At 26.3% G+C, this 24,542-nt stretch overlaps 1 protein-coding gene across 2 annotated transcripts in view; it reads right to left on the bottom strand.

Annotated features, from left to right (window-relative positions):
- Window positions 1–9,887, bottom strand: part of LOC101238972 (uncharacterized) — a 57,240-nt gene extending 47,353 nt beyond the window's left edge. The window contains exons 1-2 of one of the 2 annotated variants that reach the window (XM_065813153.1): window positions 9,673–9,887; window positions 8,346–8,422 (exon numbers count right to left, since the gene is read on the bottom strand). In XM_065813153.1, the coding sequence (XP_065669225.1) occupies window positions 8,346–8,422; window positions 9,673–9,715 (120 nt within the window). In that variant the 5' untranslated portion in view covers window positions 9,716–9,887. Of the gene's footprint in view, window positions 1–8,345; window positions 8,423–8,701; window positions 9,049–9,672 lie in introns of those variants that run through there. The other variant, XM_065813154.1, reaches the window with a different exon arrangement.
- Window positions 9,888–24,542: the final 14,655 nt, after the last annotated feature.

Below are 24,542 nucleotides of genomic sequence, written 5' to 3'. Positions count from 1 at the left end.
ATATATATATATATATATATATATATATATATATATATATATATATATATATATCAACATCAAATCAAAACAAAAAAAACTCAAGTTTAAATCTACTTCAAAAAGGTTTAAGTTTTTAAGTAATGCTACTTCTTTAAATAACAAAACTGATGACAACAAACTATTTAAGAATATTTTCCAGATCTGCATCACTTAAATGAACTTTACACAAACTTTACACCCAAATTGTTCTATTGTAAAGTTGGTGAATTGTAATTATACGTTTTGGTGGTGGTAAAAACAACTTATTTTTAAAATGTCAGCTGACAACCCCTAAATGTGTTTTATATAATAAAATAACACTGGATTTAAAAAATTTTTGAATAAAAAAATTTTTTACGGGTGCCACAAGGCCCTTATACATCAAACAGGTTCCTAATATTATAAAAAAAAAGTTTTTCAAAAGTATATCATGTTGGGTCTCAAAAGAAGCAAAATTTTATAAAAATTCTAAAAATAACAATTATTTTATAAAAAAACTATTATTTAAGATTTTTTTGAAATTATAATTAAAAAAAAATAAACTTTTTTCATTTTTAGTTTAAAAGGTCATTTTTTTTGCAATAAACTATAAAATAACAATTTTTTTTTTTAAATAATTGTTATTTTTGAAATTTTTATAAAATTTTGCTTCTTTTGAGACCCAACATGACATACTTTTGAAAAACTTTTTTTTTTATAATATTAGGAACCTGTTTGATGTATAAGGGTCTTGTGGCACCCGTAAAAATATTTTTTATACAAAAATTTTTTAAATCCAGTATTATTTTATTATATAAAACACATTTAGGGGTTGTCAGCTGACATTTTTAAAATAAGTTGTTTTTAGCACCACCCTATTATACATTTTAGAGAAAAATTATTGAAATTTAACTGAAAGATATTATCTCAACCACCATATTCAATAGACTTAGTCCTGACTTAATAATTGAGCAGCAATATATGAGGTAAAGTTTTTAAAAAATGAGACTGCATACCTGAGTGACTTTTTTTCCTAAAGCCCAAAAAGTTCTATTCACATGGCATCCATTCTTTGCATACACTTTGCAAACAGTCATAGACAATAATGAAGCATACTTTTTTTGTTTATTTTTTAATAATAAAACAAAGTGTCTAATTATTTTTGCACCCAGATTTGTACAACGAGATATCAAACAATATCTGCTTCATAAAATGAAATTTTTGCAAATAAAAACATAAACGATTGTTCTGAACCTTTCCAATATTATTTATGTTTTTTGTATATAATGTAAATGAAACTAATTCTGTTTTCTCCAGAAATTAAATACTTTTTTTTCCACTTGTAATTAATTAAACAAATTTATAATTTTCTAACTATAGAAGAAGATAATAAGCAATAAAATAAATTAAAAATTATTTCACTGCTTTTTCTGTTAAATTGGAATAAAAATAATGGTGGGGATAATTCTATTTTCTCCACTGTGTATATATATATATATATATATATATATATATATATATATATATATATATATATATATATATATATATATATATATATATATTTCACTGCTTTTTCTGTTAAATTGGAATAAAAATAATGGTGGGGATAATTCTATTTTCTCCACTGTGTATATATATATATATATATATATATATATATATATATATATATATATATATATATATATATATATATATAGTTCTATAGTTTGTTGGCTTTAGGAAGAGCGGAAGGAAAAAAGTGATTCTTACGCCAACACATACGTCACTTTTAATTACTTTTGACTTTCGTCCAACATTTCCGTGTTGGACGAAAGTTAAAACCATTAATTTAATTACAAATTAATCGTTTTTTAAAAAAACCACAAAAACGCAAATTTAATTGACCAGAATGTTTTTAAAAACATTCTGAATGTTTTTATAACATTTTGAATGTTTTTAACAATATAAACAATGTTTTTATTTTTATTTTTTTTAATAAAATGTTTTTATTTTTATTTTTTTTATTAAAATGTTTTTATTTTTATTTTTTTTACTGTAAATCATGCGTGGAGTGTTGCTACATCGACTATCTTATAGCCTGACTCGCAAGGGAGTGCTGCTACATCGACTGACAAATAGCCTGACTCGCAAGGGAGTGCTGCTACATCGACTGACAAATAGCCTGACTCGCAAGGGAGTGCTGCTACATCGACTGACAAATAGCCTGACCCGCAAGGGAGTGCTGCTACATCGACTGAGGGTTTGGTTGGGGCAGGCAGTCTATCATTATTAAAAAAAAAAATTCCGGTCTTGCATTATTTTAATTTTTACTTTTTGTCAACAAAATATCGAAAAAACTTTCGGACAACATCTAAGGGTTCTATATATATATATATATATATATATATATATATATATATATATATATATATATATATATATATATATATATATATATATATATATATATATATATATACAGTATGCAAAAAAAATATTCGTACACTTAAAAAAAAATCATAATTTTTAAGATTACATCAGAAAAATGAGTTTTCCGTTAAATTATTTGGAATTTTTATTTTGATATTTTATTAAGTAATGTTTTAAGAATTTATTTCTACATTGGTGAACTAATTGTCTTTCAAACCTATTAAATTTTTATTGCATCATTAGATCAATTACACAATTGATCTAATGATGCATAAAATTGACTGCAAAAAAAATAATCGTACACTAATAAAATAATCGTACACTAATAAAATAATCGTACACTAATAAAATAGGTCGTTATTTTAAAGTAAATCAGGCGAACTGTACAATCAAACTAGTAAGTATAGTTGAAAGTAGTAATTTTTTAAATACACTTTTGTCCTAGAAATAAAATAAAATATATTTAAATAGTATTTCAGCAAAATGGCATCAAAAAAAGAAACATTTGTCTTTCCATCAACAAAGCCTCGTTGTTGATTCGAAAAATCAAGGAAAATCCTACCGCCAGATACAAAAAGAAACAGGAATTCCTTTTACGACAGTGTCCTCAATTGTTAAGAAGCATGATCTGATTGGAACCGTTGCTAGTATGGCTGGTAGAGGACAAAAACGCAAGATCACTAGTGCAATTGATCGCAATATGATCATTAATGTGAAAAATAATAGATTTATTTCGGCAGTTAAATTAGCTTTAAAAGTTCAAGAAGATCACAACATCACAGTGACTCCTCAAACAATCAGAAATTGTATTAGAGAACATGGATACAGAGGTAGAGTAGTTCAAAAAAAACCTTTTTTAACTGCAAAACAAATGAAACGTCGATTGGAAATTGCAAAGAAGTACGAAAAAATATTTTGTGGTCAGATGACTCAAAATACAACCTTGTTTCATCGGATGGAGTCCAGAAGGTGTGGCGAAAAAAAGGAGAAGCTTATAAAATGAGTTGTTTGCAAGGTAGTGTAAAGCATGGAGGAGGAAATGTGATGGTTTGGGGTAGTATGAGTTGGAAAGGAGTGGGGAAATTGACATTAATTGATGATAAAATGGATGTTTCAATGTATTGTGAAATTCTCAAAGCCAATTTGCGACCATCTCACAGTGGACCAGAATTCACTTTTACTGGACAAAATTCATAACTAATTTAATATTAGGGCTGTGTTGACTAAAATTAGAATGAGTAATAATATAATGTCTGCGCTTCTTATGAAGGTGTTATTTTTTTAATTTGTTGCTATGGATACTAAATTTCGGATAGCAAAAATCTAATTTTGGTATTTGCAGATATTTTTACGAGTGCTATGTTTACCAAATTTTACATAAGTACCAATATGAGGTCGCGCTTTTTAAAAAACGTGAATATATTGTTTATTTAGTTGCTATGGATATCCAAATTTGCTTAGCAGCAACTTACTTTTATTAGTTGCATATGTTTTATTTGTGCTATGTACACATGTTTTATTATGAGATCCTCGCTCGTGAAAAGCAAAACTTATTTAAGTTTAATATGATTAACTAGTGTTACTACACGTGCTATTACACGTTGCTAGATAAACTTGTTTTACTGCAGAAAAAAATTGTATTTTAGCTTCATTAATTAGTTTTTCTAATTAGCAGATTTTACGAGCGTCTACAGATTTTTTAAAATTTGTATGGTTATATTGTTCCTATGCATTCACAATCACCAAAAATCTTTGACAATGTATTCTACAAGTAGTACAAGCTTAGCAAACAATTACTCACAAGAATTTGAAGCTGACAAAGTTGCAACTTTTCTTTGTTTTTAATGATGATTCTTGAAATGATAATGTAGGTCTGCCGAGTTGTTTATTTTTACTATCCTTCATTAATGTGGTATTAAAATCATTTTCAAGCCAAGCTGAATTCTTTCTAATAAACTTTGCAACGGTTAGTTTACTTTGAATCCATCTCTTACCATAATCAAAATAAATAAACGAAATTGACTCTCAAACTTTTCGCTTTAAAACTCTTGTTCTTTAATAAAGTCGTATACAAGTATACTGTCTTTTTTTTCATGTATTGACAGACTGACGAGACATAAAATAGTGAATTTTACTTCTTATGACACGCATTAGGCCTTAATAAAATCTGCATTTCAACATCTAAAATGAGTAGCCACAAACTAACCAAAATAGATTATTAAATATATTTGGTTTGACAAGCGCTAAATTAATAAGAACAAAATTTAAATTAGGATATATATATATATATCCTAATTTAAATTTATAATTATATATATATATATAAATATATATATATATATATATATATATATATATATATATATATATATATATATATATATATATATGTATATATATATATATATATATATATATATATATATATATATATATATATCCTAATTTAAATTTATAATTATACATATATATATATAAATATATATATATATATATGTATATATATATATATATATATATATATATATATATATATATATATATATATACTGATTTATACTTTAAAGATGAAACGTGTTTAAAATATTTTTCTAGAGCTCAGTTCAAAAAATTACTTCAAATTTCAACATCCGGTTCTCATTTCTTATTCAACGAGAAATATTATGATCAACTAGATGGCGTTGGGTTCTCCTTTAGCTCCAACTTTAGCTAATATTTTTATTGGGTTTCACGAACAAAAATGGGTTAGTAATTGCTCTTCCTCCATACCGATTTTCTATAAACGTTATGTGGATGATATTATCGCTATTTTTAATTCAGAGTTTAAAGCTCAGGAATTTTTTACACATCTCAATAAACTACATAAAAACTTAAAATTTACGATGGAAAAAGAACAAGATAATCAAATTGCATTTTTAGATGTTTTTATCAATAAGTCTGTTTCGCTTTCCACATCAGTTTATCACAAAAAAACATATACTGGTCTTTCACAAAAATTTTCCAGTTTTGCTCATTATTCTTATAAAATTAGTCTTATACGTTGTTTAATTGATGGGACGTATAAAATCAACAACACATGGCTAGGATTTGATAAGGACATAAAAAATCTATTTAATTTTTAAAAAATAATCAATATCCACCTAAAATAATTGAAACTGAAATTAAATTATTTTTTGATAAAAAGTTAAATCCATTCGTCATAAATAATATTGATAACCATAATATAAGATATTATAAGCTTCAATTTATAGGATTTTACTCACATTTTACTAAATCTAAAGTTAATAAAATCATTAAAAAATATTGTAAAGATATTATAATTAATTTAATTTTCACTACCAACAAATTACAAAACAATTTATGTATAAAAGATTCACTTCCAAAGCTGCTCAAATCCAATGTTGTTTATAAATTTTTTTGTGCAAATTTGCTGGATGTAATGCCAGTTATATTGGAGAAACCTCCAAACACTTAACAACACGGATTCATGAGCATCTTACAAGTGACAAAAAATCTAATGTTTATAAGCATTTAATTTCATCTGTTAGTTGTAAAAATAACCATAATTGTTTTAAAATTTTGGATACTGCTTCTAACAAAAACAAATTGAAAAAAAAAGAAGCACTCCATATTAAATAGGAAAACCCATCTTTAAATAAACAAACTGTTCATTATAATATAAATTTATCAATCTAGTTTTTTTTTTTTGTTTTTTTTTTTTTTTAATTTATTTATATTTTATTTTTTTGCTATTTACGGTATTATAGTTTGTATTATAATTTTTATTGGTTTATAACAATTCTATTTGTCTGTTAATATTTCTCTGTAATGTCTTCAAGTTTTGATTTTATATTTATATCTAGAGTTTTAAATTTGTAATTTTATCTTTTGAAAATGTAGTATGTTAACTACGAAACATGTCAAGATTAAAAAATATCGTGTTTTTCTTTAAAATATGTTCACAATTATTGCTATTGCGTTGCTCAAGAAATATATATATATATATATATATATATATATATATATATATATATATATATATATATATATATATATATATATATATATATACATTATTGTTCAGTAATACGTTTAGAATGAGTAAGACCGTATTATATATTTTCCGTGTTTTTTAAAATTTTGTGCAAATAAAAATTTTTGAGCGCAATTACAGATTTTTTGTTTGGTAAAAGAGTTCAAACGTAAAAGAAAACCAAAGTGGCGCCTAGTGGCAGCCAGATTTATGAAATTATAAAAGCAAACATTTATAAGCTTTAAAATATCTGAGTATAAAAAAAAAGATGTAGTAATAAAAAAAATATATTGTCAATTAAAAGCAAAAGTTAGACATTAAAATATAACATATGAAGTATATTTAAAATTGCTATAAATATGTTAATTACTTACCAATTTTAGTCTAGCAACTTTTAAAATCTAGACTATATAGTTATAATATAATATTTTAAAAAGCGCAATATTTTATGTAAATGTTATTTATTTCCATCGATTTTATAAACAACATTTTTCTCTTTATAATTTTTTTTTATAATTTACATTCGCGTCTACTTCAATCACAGCATTAGTATATTCATTAAAACTTTAAGTGTATACAAACGGTTTTAAATTGTTTTATAATATCTTTATAATGGTTTGAAACCATTTAGACATCAAAACTCTGATTTTGGTTTTAATACTTTTGTCCAGTCACTGGCCCACTGTGCATCTGCTAAAAAATTGAGAATGGGAAACGATTTCATACTCCAGCAGGATAACGATCCAAAGCATACCGCTAAGAAAACAAAGGTATACTTTGACACAAATAGCATCAATGTTTTGGAATGGCCGTCTCAAAGTCCGGACTTAATCCAATAGAAAATTTGTGGTATAATTTGGACAGAAAAATTGGCGATCGAGCATTTACACGCAAAGAGGACTTGAAAGTAGCTATATTGAGTGCATGGGGTAATATAACAACAGAAATGACCCAAAATTTGGTCAACTCAATGCCAAATTGTCGAGCTGAGGTCATCAAGGCCAAAGGAGGCCCCACTCGATACTAATCTCCGCAAAGTTTGATGAATTCGACATTATTTTTGAACTGTTTATTGAACTGATTATTTTTTTTGCATACTGTATATGTATATATATATATATATATATATATATATATATATATATATATATATATATATATATATATATATATATATATATAATATATGCATTTATATATATATATATACATATATATATATATATATATACATATATATATACCTATACATATATATATATATATATATATATATATACATATATATACATATATATATATATATGCATATAAATATATACTTATATGTATATATATATATATATATATATATATATATATATATATATATATATATATGTATATATATATATGTATTATACATATATATATATATATACATACATATATATATATGTGTGTATATATATATAATATATATATATACATGTTTAAATGTATATATATATATATATATATATATATATATATATATATATATATATATATATATATATATATATATATATGTATTACACATATATTATATATTATATATTGTATATACATACATGTATTATTGTATATACATACATATATTATATACATATTGTATATACATACATATATTATATATATATATATATATATATATGTATATATATATATATATATATATATATATATATATATATATATATATATATATTGACTATCTTATAACCTGCCGCCACAAAGGAGTGCTGCTACTTTTAAATATTTATAAGATTGGCCCTATGTTATATAGAACATCAGCAACTAAATACTACTAAATTGCATATTGTTGTATAGTACATCGACTGCAAAATAGTAGAAAAATACTTCTGAACTTTCTTACATGATTTGTTTGACAAACTTCCTCTTCTTCGAAATTTCTTTTGTCGATTATGTTTTCAATTGCTAATTTGTGTGACACTGAAACAATAATATTAAAAAATATACTAAATACTAAAATGTTTAAGAAGTATTTTTTTCTACTTTTAATTGTGTAATATTGAAAAATAAGGATTTATAATATTAATACTATTTCTACAAGTACTAGTTATTTCCCAATGTTTTACTAGCTGATAAAGTTATTTACTTTAAAAATGATTTTCCTATAAAATTATATAAATTTTATGGATGCAACTACGTTAAAGAATAAATTGATATACTTAAAAAATATCTTTATTATTTATAAACTGTATTTCTTACCTTTGTTGTTAAGAAGGCTAAAAGAAACAATACCAAGGCCACATGTATCAAGATCAATATCACATTTGACAAGATAAAGACCATAGTTAACAAGTCTATAGACTTGTTAACTATTAATGTTTATATCGAAAAATTAATAAAAATATAGGTCTTTTTTTCTTTATTTTCTCGGCATTAAAAAAAAAATCGGTTTTTACTGTTATTAATTATTTGTTATTTATAACTGCTTATTTGTTATTAAACTAGTCTTATTAAACTTGTTCTAATTAAATTATTATTCAACTACTTTTTAAACTTAATCAGAAGAAAATATACTTTTCCCGGAAAAATTATATTTCCACGAAAGCGTCGGAAAAATTTATTTTACGGGGTTTGGCGTCAAAACTTTTTTTATTCACGCGGTGAAATAACCTTGTTTCTTTTATTGTTTTAAATCATTATTTTCTTCTTATTGATGATTAACTTTTTTTACTAAAGTTTATTAGTGAGGAAATAGTTTAATTATAAAACACAGTTTAGGATCATATAATATGGTTTGCCTCGATGATTGGATCATAAGTCCAAGAGCGGCGCGTATAGTAATAAGGGTAGGAAGTGGTTGTTGTATGTATTTTAGTTGATAACAGAGAAAAGAAGAAAACTGGTTTTCATGGAGTTAAAACAAACAAATTTCGAAAACGATACAACTGCTAAAATGTTTCACTGCTTTTTAAACAAATTTTTTTTTAATCTTAAACTAAAATGCCTATAAATATTGGTTGGAAAAACATTACTTAAATGTTTTAGCTGTTAGAAACCGTAGAAATAGAAAATTTCTAAATAAAGAAAAGAATATAAATTGAAAAAAATATATATATATTTCAAAATCTTTTTGCCTGGTTTTGTTGTGAAGGTCACAGGTAAAAATGAATAAAAATATTCTAAAAACAAAATCTGATTTTTTGTAGAAAATTTGTTGTTTGCTGACTTACCTAAGTAGTTAATTTCCATTAAGAACAACAGTAACAACTTCATCTTCCTTTTTTTAATTTTGCTTTTAGCTTAATAAAAAAAATTTTATGAAATGTATAACGAAACTAATAGAAAATGGTTGACTAAACAACAAATTTTGTTGCAGTTCGGCATTTTGACCCAGTGATTTTTTTTAAATACTGTATATATATACGTGCTAATAACGTTTTTAAATAAAATGTGTTTCAATTTTTATGAAAACCAAACAACCTTGCGATATCATTTAGTGGTTTTTTTTTACAGTTTTTTTTTATCTCGTTAATACTGAAAATAAAACTTGTTAAAACTGTTTGTTAAAAACTTGTTAAGACTGTTTAATTTTAAAAACGTTTATATTCAGTGAGACTTCAAAATGTAAAAAGCTGCTTCCAGACGACGCGGAGCACACCCTTTTTTGTATTTTTACTAGGATAAAACTAAAAGAAGTATAAAAAAAGTAAAAGAAAGAAAAACAAAGTCCTGAAAACTCTTAGTGAGTCCGTAATACTAGTGAATCCAAGAACTTTACCCCGCCTCAAAGAACTTCACCCCAGAAAAAATTATAAATCACGACAAGAAAGACGTTTCTTTTATCAAGTTTGACCTAATCACTTTTTGATGGTATTTAGCAGGGTTGTTATCTGTCAAATATGTCTGAGACATATTTTCTGCTGACATAAAATATGTCCCACATATTTTCTATCGACATATTTTGACATAATTTTATGTCTGAATTATTTTCTGTTGACATAAAATATGTCAGACATATTTTCTGTCGACATATTTTGACATAATCTTATGTCTAAATTATTTTCTGCTGACATAAAATATGTTAGACATATTTTCTATCGACATATTTTGACATAATTTTATGTCTGAATTATTTTCTGCTGACATAAAATATGTCAGACATATTTTCTATGGACATATTTTGACATATTTTTATGTCTGAATTATTTTCTGCTAACATAAAATATGTCAGACATATTTTCTATTGACATATTTTGACATAATTTTATGTCTGACATATTTTATTTCAATTTAACAAATTTATTGCGCATTTCAGCTTAATTTAAAGAGTAAAGTGAAAATAGTATAACAAATTTGTTGCTTTTTTGCTTCCTTAAACTTTTTTTTTGGTTATGATTACATAAAAAACTTACATCGAAATGTAATTTACTTTTTAAATGTAAAAGATTTTATTTATGAAATAAATTTACGTAAATATTTAAAAGACATAACACTTACTTTACAAAGAAAAATAAAACTACATCGTAACAACAAATTACTTTTACGTGTAAAAGTAAGTCATTAGCAAAAACAGCTTACACAAAAGTAATTTGAAAAAAATTTACTTTTACAAATAAAAGTAATTTTTTTCTTTGAAATTTTATACTTTACTTGGTAAGTAAGTAAAAAGTAAGATATATTATTTACTTTCTCAAAGAACAGTCATTTCATGTTGATTTAACATAAATTTTGAGATAGGTAGCGTATTCAAATCTATTGCCTGTTTTTTTTCACGTATATCGTAAAGGGTAGTTCTATTATAATTAGGGGCAAATATTACCTACACTAGTAGTATAGAGACGGGCTACCTGTCGCATGAGTACTAATAGGGGCTGCTAAATAATCATTGATTTTTTATTTCTTTTTGTTTGTTTAGCAGATTAGGTTAATGGCCATAATGAAAGTTTGTCGGGGGAAGATTGGGAAAGGGGGCATAATTTCTAAGCTATGGGTAATTCATGCATGTGTAATCTTAATAAAAGCATTCAGCATTTGTGTAAACTTAATAAAAGTACAAGTTGAAATTGTTTTCAGAGCACGGAAGAGAACTCCACTTTTTTGAATCTTTTTTTTTTTTTAATTTTACTTTATCATTCAGGCTTTACTTTGATTTTACTTTATCTTGAAAGCATTTGTGTAGTCCCGATGAACGTGCATGTTAAATTTGTTTCCTAGGCAAGGAGGTCGTACCCTTACTTTTTTTCTCTAATATTTTATTTTTCTTTAAAGTTGGGGTTTATAACTTTTTAGAAAGAAGGATTTTTTGCATTAAAAAAAAATTAATACTGAAACAAATAAATCAAAAAAATGTTTTCATTTTGAAAACATTTTTTTGATTTATTTGTTTCAGTATTAATTTTTTTTCGGGAGGAAATAAGTTAGTGGCCCTGATAAAAATTTACCGTAAATGAGCCGGGCATATTTGTAGTTATGCTGCTGCTTTTCGCTTCTCTTATTCAGCGTGGTTGTTGTCAGAGCCGTCCTGAAGAGGTCTCTGATTGAGTAGGGGGTTCATATGTGTTTTTTGCCAACTAGAGACACACACGTACACAAAAAAAAAGGGTCCTCGATATTTGATATTTGCCAACAATAATTCAAAACTTGCCAACTAAATGTACAAATGTGCTAACTCAAATGCATATATAATAGCTTTGGGGTGGGGGATACCCCTCACCCCCATTTGGGACAGCACTGGTCAGTGACCAGTGCTGTCTTTAATTTCTGAGTGGCTGTTTCGACCAGAGCTGACCAGTGGTCAGCTCTGGTCGAAACAGCCACTCAGAAAATAAAATTAATTTTTTTTGTTTATTTATTAATAGCTATTCATAAAACTGTTGTCTGGAATGAACTAAATTCAATTAGTCCATTCCAGAAAACAAGTATTCCTTTATTATTCTATAATCTAACAATTATTCGAGTTGGTCATTTCCAAAAATAACTTTTTTTGGTTAGATTGGTTTTTAACAACCACGCTGAATAAAGGAAGCCAAAATACAAAACTTAGAATAAAATTGCAAAATGTAGAGCCATTTCCAAAGCAAGAACATTAAACCAGACAGTCTGTCAAAAAAAAACTTTCAAACAACTAATGTTAATAACATCAAGATTGATTTGAAAAAAAAAATTAAAGTTAAAAAAGTACAAATGTAAAAAAGTATAAATGTATTTAACTTGAAAAAAAATTTGTTACTTTTTATAACCGCAAAAACCGCTTATTTTAATTTATTTAATATAGCGTATTTAGTAGGATGCACAGTGGGCGGAATTTCAAAAAACCTGGCCAAAAGTCAAAAAATGATTATAATTAATGGAAAATTTCTGTAAAGCATTTTTTTGAATCCCCAACTTTGAATTTGACATAAGTGTACCAAAATTCAATAATGGTAGATCCAAAATGGCGGTGTTTTAAAAACATTAATCATTAGAAATGCCTTTGAGCTTTCGTGTTTAACCAATTAGTTCTAATTCGACATTTAAGTTCAATAGACTAATGTATTATTTACATTACATATATAAACATTATATATAATACCGATATATAATGTATTATGACTGTATTATTATGCCGCAATGTTAAAAAAAATAAATTGAAAAATTCATTATTTATTCTACTTATTTATTTGTTCAAGGAAAACAAGGAAAACTTTTTTTTGCATCATTTATCATAATTGTTTCATTTATATTACTTTAAAATAGTCATCTGTCATCTGAATCATTTATTGTTGAAATATTGTTGATAAACTCAATCACAGACAAATGAGTTTCAGAGTTTTCGTTAATCTCCGGAGGTAATAACATTTGTAAAGCTTGAGAAGACAAAGATCTGCTAACTTTTGCATGAGATTTTAAAAGTGAAGATATTGCAGGATCTGACGAAACCAGAAGTCTGCAAAAAACGTCATGCATTGTATTTTTTCTGGAATTTTTCCTGGAGAAATCTTCGCGATATTTTTTTAAGTCTTTGTTTCTCGATTCCCATGCATCCTCAGATAGTTGTCCTATGGGTAGTATTGCTGTTTTTGTTATTAAGGCTCCACGAATAAGTACTTTGTGTACTGTTGTAGGCATGTTGTACCAAGGATACTTTTCAACAAAAAGTAGTGCAGTTTCGGTAGAATAGTTATCGAGTTTGTCTGCGTCTATTGGAAAGCCACTAGATAATACCTGTAAAATTACATGAAACCGATTTATTAGTTCTAAATCCACTCGTAGAATATCAGCAGACACTTGTGAGTTTTTAAAAAATCTTCGAGCTGTATTTCCGTCATTTGTATTACCGCATCCTGGTTTCGGTCGATCAACTATTAACCCTAGCTGCAGCTTAAAAGCATTCTGGATTAACAATTTTTGTTGTAATATTATACTTTTTTCAATGTCAGAACGTGCTTGCCATTTTTTTATTCCAAGTTTATACCCAAGATGCAAAAAGCATTCAAAAAAGCGAATCCATGCGTGCAACGTTGATAAACCGTATTCCAATTTTGATTCGTCAACTTTTATTTCTTTAACGAAATTGATATTATTGAATTGACTCGAAGTAGCAGAACACAAATAACACCGCATTGTTGATTTCGTCAATGTTATTGCATTGCAAACTTTTCCGTCAATCATTATCATAACCAATTTATAATGTATTTTAATTTCTATTTCATGTTGAACAATGATGAGAGGAACCAGTGATTTAATTTTATCTTCAATATAGTCTTTTTCATTAATGCTTATATGGACATTTTCGTGAAGAAATTGAAGTCTGATAGTTCGGCAAAATCGAGTAGATGAGGGTGTCCTATTTTTCCATAGAATAATATCTTGACCTAAAACTGAATTTGTACACAAAAGTTGTAATGGTACAAGTGAAGTCAGAAAAACATTTGCATCTGAGTTTCTTCCATCGGCAAATCTCTGTTTATATTCGCTATGACCGGAACTAAAAATAAAATTTGATAAAATATTTACATTCAAGGAGTCAATTACATTTTGTTGAGTTTTTATAGTTCTTAAACAAGTGTGATTTAATAAAGATTGCAGTTTTACTTCGGCGCTTATTTCAGTTACCGTTATATCTTCAGGGTAACACATTTTCTTGGCTTCTTTAAGTTTTTCGTAAGATGGTAAAAAAGAAGAGCTATTCGCAATTGCAGCACTTCTTATAATGCAATATTGATGTTTAGAAAGCTTTGCTTCCATTAGTATAGAAAGAGCTGTTTCAGCACATAGTTCAGATGTTTGTGAAATTTGGGACAATTTAAGGCTCTCTATATAGTTTGCGACTCGGTGTTGAATTGTGGAAGGTAAATCTTTAACTGTAACTCCGGCATTGCATGCTCCTGAAGCCCGAAGCCTTATCTGAGAAGCAAATGCTAACTCGGATGAACTAAATGTCGAACGCATTTCCTCTGTTTTTCGCCGTTTCGTTCGTTCACTAGCTTCATCAAAATTCAAAGGTGGTCGACCCATTGCACTATGGCTTTTTCTCTCTTTATTTCGTGCTTGAACAATCTGAAATTATTTAAATTTTTAGTAAATATAAAAAAGTTTAAAACTTTAATAGAGATAAGCATTAAATAACTTACACAAATACTTGTTGAGGCTTTTAACCAAGTGTCATGTGTCTTCAAAAATATTTTTTTTGTTCGGTTACTACTTTTCCATTTTATTTTTAATTTTGTCAATACATTTTTTAGTTTCTTTTTATCATCTGTTGAAAATTGGAAACAAATTTTTCTTCTTAGACACAACTGTGATTGCAAAATATTAAGCTGGTCATCTAGATCTGAAGATAACTCGTTTTTTAAAATTTCAAAAATTTCAATTCGAGGAATTTGCAAATGATCTTTTTGTGAACCTTAGATATTAATTGAAAATATAATAATTGAAAAAATCATAAAAAAATTATAACTTTACTAAACTAATTAAAAATAAAGTAAAAAGTAATCGATAATGTATTATATTATATAAATTCGATATATAAGAGAAAGGTAAAATATACTGTTAATCATATGATTGTACATAGATATAGTTATTATGTTTTTTGAGAAACTGATTTTGTAAAATTCAATAAAACTATACAAAAATCGTCGTAGCTGAGGTAAAAAAGACGTCGTAACCGAGGGGGTTTGTCTCCCCCCCCTACACTCTAACTTTGTCAAAATCTCATTCATGTGTGCTACTAATTTTTTTGTAGTTTTATTGCACTTAACAAAATCAGTTTCTCAAGAAACATAATAACTATATCTATATACAATTTGACTGATTTTGTAAAGAAAACAAAACACCGCCATTTTGTTTACTAAAAAACACGACTAGCACTACACAATATAAGTTAATGAAGTAATAGGCAAAAATAGGTGCCTTTTATTTTAATCGATCTTTAGAATACACTTTTATGAACAACATCCAAATTATAACTAAGCGGAATCTCGCGGATTCACTACTTTTTCAATGCTTGAAAAATAGGTTAAAGAAAATAAATAAACTTTATTCTGTACTTTTTTGTTCGCACTTTTCGCATAAAATTTAGAGAAATAATATAAAACTTTTTACTAAAATATTATATAAATACCTTGAATAGTATCGTCCATAGTTAGTTTTTTAGTAACGATAAATAACTTTTTTGTAAACGATACTTATTTGACCACATTTTTTTTTTGTTTTTAAAATGCCTATTAAGTGTTTTTAATAACAGATGTTTAACTGCGTAGATTTAGGTAACTTTAAAATTTATACAATTTTTTCTTATACAATTAAATGCAACAGGGCTTTGTTTATGTAGTTTCAAAATAATAAAATCACAATAGTGATTTTTTTTTTTTTGACTTTCGGCCAGCTTTTTTGAAAATTAGCCCACTGTGGGATGGTTCAAAAAAGCACACTTTCAAGTTTAAAATTATATGGTCGATTGTGAAGAAAATTGTCTTGATGTTGTTTTATCATACAGATGAAATAACATCAAATTCTTTTTTTTTCAGTAAATTTTTGTTACTTTTTTTATTTTAAATTTTCAAAAAATTTAAAGTAAAAAAAATAACAAAAGTGCAAATCACAATATTTAAACAACCAGATTCCAACCACAAATTTAAAATCAGGCCCGTAGCAAGCTTTTTGTTTTTGTTTGAGAACTTAACTTTATGTAACGACATGAACCAAACTCCAAACATTTATATATTCATGTTTATGTAAAGCTTTTCAAAAGTATTGCGATAATCGGAGTCTGCTAAAAATAAACCTTTAAAAATGTTGACTTCCCTTTTATACCACTGGTGTGACAGTGATGAATTTATAACATTTATAAATACATTTTTTTAACATTTTAAACTAAATTTAAGTTCATTAACAAGTCTCTAATATCATGCAATAATCTCTTAATGTTCAAAAACTATGACCATATAAATTTTGAGCAACCTCTCCAATTATTTAGGGGATTTTAATGGGATTTGATAATTATCAAATTAATTTTTTTTCAAATATAATTTCGTCATTGTTTTTTTTTTTTTATTATTATTATATAAAAACATTCTTTAATACAGTGATGGATTTTTAATTTTTATAATTTTTTATTTTTCTTAATTTGTCGTTACAAATTATTAATTTTCTTTTGTAAAATATACGAAAGGCGGGGAAAAGAAGAAGACAAAAATAGTCCTATTACCAAGCCTCTAAATATCCGTACATAATAAAGACATTAAAAACTTGTCATTAAAAATTGATGATTATTTGTTTTTCTGAAGTTTGAGTTTAACAACCTTATTTAAGTTGACAATTATAGTTTCGTATTTTTTGAAAATATATCTAAAAAATTAAAATATATGTATCTAAAGTACCAGATTCTCCTGTTTTAGTATGTTATTTTAGAAAAAGGTGAATCTTTTTCTAAAATAACATACTAAAACAGAAGAAATATTGCATAAATAACAGAAATTTTGAATATATATATTTTTTTTTTAACATATAAATAAAATGAATTAAAAAAATTTTATCCATGAAAATATAAATTAAACAAAATACATGATTTAACTTTAAATGGATTTAAATACAAGTATTGCGTGGTATTATACCACATTAAAAACAATGTAAAAAAGTTTCATAATTTGAAAATGTAGCGTATTCTTTTATTACCAAACCAATTAAAGTTACTTAATCAACAGCATCTTTAACTAATAGTATTATTAATAGCTACGTACAAGTGAAGTCTTTAAATGTGTTGTTAAAAACCATATTAAACTCATTTAAAGACTTTATGGTAACCAAGAATATAATGGTGTCTACTTGCGTAAACTCTGAGATGTAATATTATGATTCTGAAAAACCAATGATTTTGGTTAATAAATATAATTTTGGTAAATAAAACATACTTAAGTGCCAAACTCAAGTATGTTCTTGTTTATATCACATTAGAATGTTTAGGAAAATGTAAAAAAGTTTTACAATTTGTACATGCAACAGTTCCTTTTATCAACAAACCAATTACAATTAACTAATCAATAGCCTCTTCTTTAACTAATAATATTATTATATAGTTATGTACAAATGAGGTTTTCTAAAAACCTTTTAATGCGTTGTTAAAAACCACATTAAACTCATTTAAAGACTTTATGGATAACCAAATAACCATTAACACAATGATGTCTTTAATAATTACATCAATATTACATCTCAAAATTTATGCTCGTAAATTATGAGATGTATTATTAATATTATTATGTAAACGCAATAACTTTGGTCAAAATGGTTTTTATAAGATTTCATATTAAATTTTCTTTAAAATTATGCAATGTTGTGGTATAAACAAAAACATACTAAAGTACCAAACTTAAGTGTGTTCTTGCTTATCACATAAGAATGTTTAGAAAAAGATTGAAACAACCACTTCATTTGGCGAGGATGTAAACTTAGTGTAAGAAAACAAAAACAATAAAAATTACTAATTTGTTGCCCTCGCATTAGTAGTAGGGATGGTAAATGTTTAAGGGCATTTTTGTATCCAGGCTCTAATCACCACAATTTTTATTTCTTTATCTACTTATAAATCGTTTTTACGCTACAGCTCGAGATATAGGTAAATTACACAACGGCCAAACAAAGTGTATTTTGTTATTAGACATACGTGGCCAAGGTGCCCAATTACTGTTTCTCTGGAACGATAACTTTTCTTAAAAAAACAAACAAAAAAACTCTTTAAATATATCTTAGTGCTTCTGAACTTTGCGGTTCTTGGTTTAGTTGCTTGTGGGACCGTAAGTTTTGCTTATACTGGCCTTGCAGTAGCTAGGCCACTGATACTACAGGCAGATAAAGATATAAGACTTTTAGAGTCAAAGGATATTCTTGAGCAGGTGGACTTTTTTTGTATCAAAGTGGCGAAATGCATTTACGCAAAAAAATAGTAAAAAAAGACTAACAGCTATGCCAATTATTTTCTTTTATAATAAACTACCCTTTCTGAGTCTCCCATGGGTATATGCGCCTTCTGCTAAATGCCTTATTTTAGCTTTGTCTAAATTCCAGACCTTTCGAATGGTTGGCCAGAGAGTGAACATTTTTGAGAAAGTTTGATTCAAAGAAGGGTTATAATAGTTAAAACTATCATGGACTGGAACTAGAGAGGGTTTTAATCATGGGTGGAAACCTATTATTGATATTTTTAAACTTTACAGGGAAGAAATACCTAAAACCGCGCAAATCGAATGTTGCGGCAAACTAAATGTTAGTGCCTTAAAGTTTTTCTTTTTTTCATTTCTTTTATACAAGATCATGTGAAAGTAATCTTAAAATATAAGTAAATTTATTTGCTTACTTTATATAAGTTACTTTTAATTTACTTTACAATTTATATAAAACGTAAGCTTATCTAATTTAAATTTGTTTTTATGTACAGAGCCAGAACCAGCTTTTTTAGGTTTTTGAGATAGTTAACTTCCAGACATGGAGCAAACGCCAAACATTTATATATTTATACTTATGTCAAATAAGGATGCTTTGCAAAAATTTGATGATTGGAGGCTGGGAACATAAAAGCCATAAATTTTGTGCCCCCCCCTCCTGCTCCAAACGTGAGAGCAACAAGTTGATCAAATATTTTTTGTACTGTTCTCAACTAGACTTATATTCATCGATAAATTATAAGTTTCATAGTATTATCTTTCAGGGTTCAAAAATAATGACCATATAAAATTTATAACCCCCTCAAATTGAGGGGGCTTTAAACTTTATATGGTCTTAATTTTTGAAAGCTAAAGTATTTTACTATAAAATTTAAAATTTATCGATGAATATTAGTCTAATTAAAAACAGTACAAAAAATATTTCATCAACTTGTTGCTCTCACATTTGGGGCAGGGGGGACACAAAATTTGGGGCTTTTTTGTTCATCGCAATTTTATGCATAGCATCCTTATTTGACATAAGTATAAACATAAAAATATTTGGAGTTTGCTCCATGTCTGGAAGTTAGCTATCTCAAAGACCGAAAAAAGCTGGTTTCGGCTCGATGTAATTTATTTTTAATAAAGATTTGTCATTACTTTTAAAATAAAAAATTCCTACTTAAAAAATATTATTTTATTTGTAAATTTAATTTACATTTGGTAGCATATTACTTTTATGTAATTTACTTTCATATGCAAGTTACTCTATAACATAATTTTTTTTTTAATTAGTTACTTTTATAGTTAAATGTAAATTACCGTTTGAGAAACTTTTATATTATGTAATGTAATTTTCAAAAGTAATTAACTTTTAAATGCAAAAGTAAAATAGCTTTTTCACGTGATTTACTTTACATGTAAAAGTAAATTACTTTTTGATGTAATCTTCTTTTACATAACTTTTTTTTGAAAGTAAAAAATCTTACTTGAAAAAGTAAAAGTCGTTTCAAAAAAATAAGTTACTTATAAGGAAATGTAAATTTACATAAAACGTTTCAAATTACTTATGTAATTTACTTTTTGATAAAAATTAACTTACTCAAGTAAGTAAAAAAAAAAAGTAAGTAAAAGTGCCATCCCTATTGATTAGTATTGATTAATATTGGCAATTTCCATTATAAGAATGTAAAAACCATCTCAAGCTGAGTTTTTATTACTGAAAGTGGTTTTTATTAGTATGAATAAACTTAAAATTATTTTTTTGATTAAAATAATAATAAAAAAACACTGTTTCAGTTATTTTTAATTAATAGTTGATCCTGAAAAAGATTTTATTTTGAAAAATTGAATTCAAAAGATTCTATGAAAAAAACGGATCAAATAATTTCAAAAATTTTGCGCCAAATTAAATTCCTTTAAGCTGAAGAATTTGAAATATTTTGCAAAAATTATATTCAGCTCATTAAATTCATATTAAGAAAACCGGTAGTAATTTATAACTAATTTCGAATAACATTCTTATAGTTAAAATAGTTATGATTTATTTAACAATAAAATAATTGAACCTGTCATTTTGAAAAGGGCACAAGTCCATTTATTTAAACTATTAAAAATGAACAAAGCATGGTTTTTAATAAAATAATTTCTACACTACTAAAGAAATTAAACATAAAAGTAGATATAGCATATACCAATATAGCATGGGGCAGTACCCACAAATCTAAATTACAACCACTTTACTTACGTCAAAAACACGCTTCAAGACTAGTATACAACAAAAGCAAATTTACTCATGCTCAACCCTTACTGGAACAAATGAACGCACTAAATATATTCCAAATAAATATTTTTCAAAATATACTTTTCATGTTTAAATATAAACTAAGTCTGGTTCCAGAGCATTTTACAGCACACTTTTTTAAAAACAATATAAATAAATAAAATACAAGAGCAACAGGCAACTTTAAGATACCTTTTGAAACAACAAGACTCTCAAAATTCTCAGTTACATATCGTGGTCCCTATTTATTTAACAAATTAGTTTCCAGAAACGAATCACTATTAAACTTAAACAATGAACACTCTCTGAAAAAAAAGCTAAAATCTACAATAATCAAATTAAACAACTGTAAGGAATTTTTTTAAATCTGAATAAAGAAATAAATAAATGTAACTTAACTTTTAATACAAATCGATAAAAAAAATAATGTTAATAACAAGGTACATAAGTAACACATACATATATACCTCGTATGCAACTAATTTTTTATGTCTATTACACGTCTAAGAAAAAGGTACTCGATGACTAGACTGACTTAAGTCTTCTGCGAGCTTCCTATAACTACAAATAAGTAATTCTTTTTATCAATCTTATACAAGTTTCTTTTTTATCATATTTATACACTAACGTTATTTTGAAATGTGGTAAATAAACTTGTAGTGAAACATTTAAACTCTCCTTCAAAAAATCAGCAGATTTATTTTTATCTATTGTAGTTTTTATTTTAATTGGAGTAATATAGAGATATATTTCTCGGATTATTTTTACTTACACGTTATTATATTGTTGTAATTGGTATTTATTTTATTCATGTCTCGGAGTTGTAAGCAACTATATTTTTGTTTACCTCGTATATTTTGAACTTTATATTTATGATTTAAATTTGTATATCTTTACTGCCAATCAGTGATTGGTAACTTGTAATTACTTTGTAGTTGTAAAATAAAACATGTATAAAAAAAAAAAAAAAAAAAAAAAAAGATAAATCAAGAACATATATAACTTATGTAACTTTTATTTTTTATAAAAAAATATAAATCATACAGAAATTTTTAATTTAAATTTATTAACTAATTGTTAAAAGTTTTGGACTTGTGTCCTTTTCAAAATGACAGGTACAATTGACAATTCCTCAAAAGTTTTCATAATGAAAAATGAAATCTTAAAAGATTCTATTGCAAATTAAGAGACCTTGTAGAAAAACAGTTGTTTGACTAAAAAAAATGAGAATTGTTTTTTAAATAAGTTAACAAGTTTTTTAAACGAATTTTATTTTATCAATTAAATCCAGATTGTTTTTTACCACCATGATAGAGTTTAAGAAATCATTTGAAATGCGAGTACGTAGATGGCTATAAACCAAAGCGAATCCAGAGAAATCACGTTCAACTATTACGCTAGAGAACGCTACACCGTAAGCTACTTGCGAAATTTCATAGAGACGATCCCATTTTGTTTTTTGATTTTTCTTCCAGTAAGCAAGAATGTTGAACTCAACGTCTAATGTCACTCGCGCTTCATTGAGAGCCTATTTTAAAATTAGTTGACGAATATCTTCATCTGATTCTGAAGATGCATTAACAATACCTTGCCTTGTTCCTCCTCCAGTATATTCAATGAAACAGTGTACTTTTTCAGCTTCAACATCTACTGAGTTCATCGGAATCATCTCATCAGAAGTATTTGATGAATATGACGCATTTAATTGTATGGATTCTTCTGTTAATGAAGAATTTGACTGTTCTTGTCGAGTGCAAAGTTTTTGATGGATTTTGATCAACTGTATGATTCCTCTATTCAACAGTTCTGTATTAAACAGTTGATGACCCAATGTAAAGCAAAATCTAGGATCCAGAACTAAAGCAGCAATAAATGCTTCACATTTAAAAAAAACTTGTTCTCGTGTATTAATTGCGTTGGTCAGTAACAATTTTAATCCCAAATCACCTGCTGGAACGTCCTCGATTTCTATTTTCATTTGAATCCATCGAACGTAGAATTCACTCATTGATAATTTTGGTGATAGAAAATCCATCATGGCCGAATGTATTGGTAAAAATGCGTTGAAATATTCATCTATTAAGCTCCATGATGCATCATTTAACTTTAACTTGTCGTGTCTTATCCTTTGATATGATTCTGCGTTGGTATGAAAATCTTTTATCATCAAAAAAGTGGAATCCCAACAAGGTGCAATGTCTATACGAGGCTTTTTTAGATTTTTATATGTTTGAATATATGCTACTTTTTTGGATTCAATAGCAACCTTTCTTATATTATTCAATGCATCTTCAAACATTAACGTTACGTCCTTGGCAGCTAGCTGACACACATGTGCGCCACAAAACATGGCTGAACAGAACAATCATACCGATTTTTCAACGCAAACAGTGTGGGCTTCACTATAATTCCCTTCTTCATTCTCTAAAGCGCCAATATCAATTTCTTCGTCTTCGAAATCTATAAATTCGTCACCATAAATTTCAAGGATTACTTTCATTTGATCTTGTGCATTTTGGAGAATATTTGAAGCCTTCATCATATTCTTTCCCTGATCTGTGCAAGTTGTGTAGATATCATTAGCATATTTTCCAATTTTCTAATTGAGCAGCCAAAATTTCGCCAAACTGTCGACCTTCTTGAGTAATTATGCCTAAGGTTCTGTCAACGATTTCCCCGTCCTTGATATATCTGCAACTAACTCCAAACACGTTTCTTCCATATCGCGACGCACTATCAAACATCAGCGACATAAAAACATTTTCAGTTTCCTCTCTTATTAGCGAAAAAATATTTTCACATGCATGTTGAATGTAGCGTTTCATGCTGTAAAGATTTATGAAAATATAGAATTTTTTGAGTGCACATTCATTGAGTGCCTTGTAGCTGGGGTAGCTTCAACTAATTCAATTTTGTCGGCTTTTTCTTTGTGTTTTCGAAGAAGGTGATCTTTGAGGTTGCTTAATTTGCCTTTGTTAAATTTTTTGCACATTTTACATTTTCTTCCTTCTTTATTTATTTCAAATTGAGTTTTCACTTGTTCATTTAATAAATTATTCTTCATTTTTGACTTAAAATTGTAAGGAAAACAAAATAAATAATTATTAAAATATATATTTCACTCAAAACATTTTATGCAAGTTTATGGCAGTTAACTATGCAATTATAATGCAATTGTCAGTTTTTTTAATGATAAATGTATCATAACTATTATAACTATAAGTATATTATTTGTAATTAGTTATAAATTATTAGAATCTTTTGAATTCAATTTTTCATAATGAAACCTTTTTCAAGATCAACTATTAATTAAAAATAACTGATAATGTTTTTTTCTATTATTATTTTAATCAAAAGAATAATTTTAAGTTTAGTCATACTAATAAAAACAACTTTCAGTAATAAAAACTCAGCTTGA

This window comes from Hydra vulgaris, chromosome 12 (assembly GCF_038396675.1).
Source record: "Hydra vulgaris chromosome 12, alternate assembly HydraT2T_AEP".
Lineage (NCBI taxonomy): Eukaryota > Metazoa > Cnidaria > Hydrozoa > Anthoathecata > Hydridae > Hydra > Hydra vulgaris.
The sequence above is the reverse complement of the archived record's forward strand: the minus strand, read 5'-3'. Positions and strand labels throughout refer to the sequence as shown.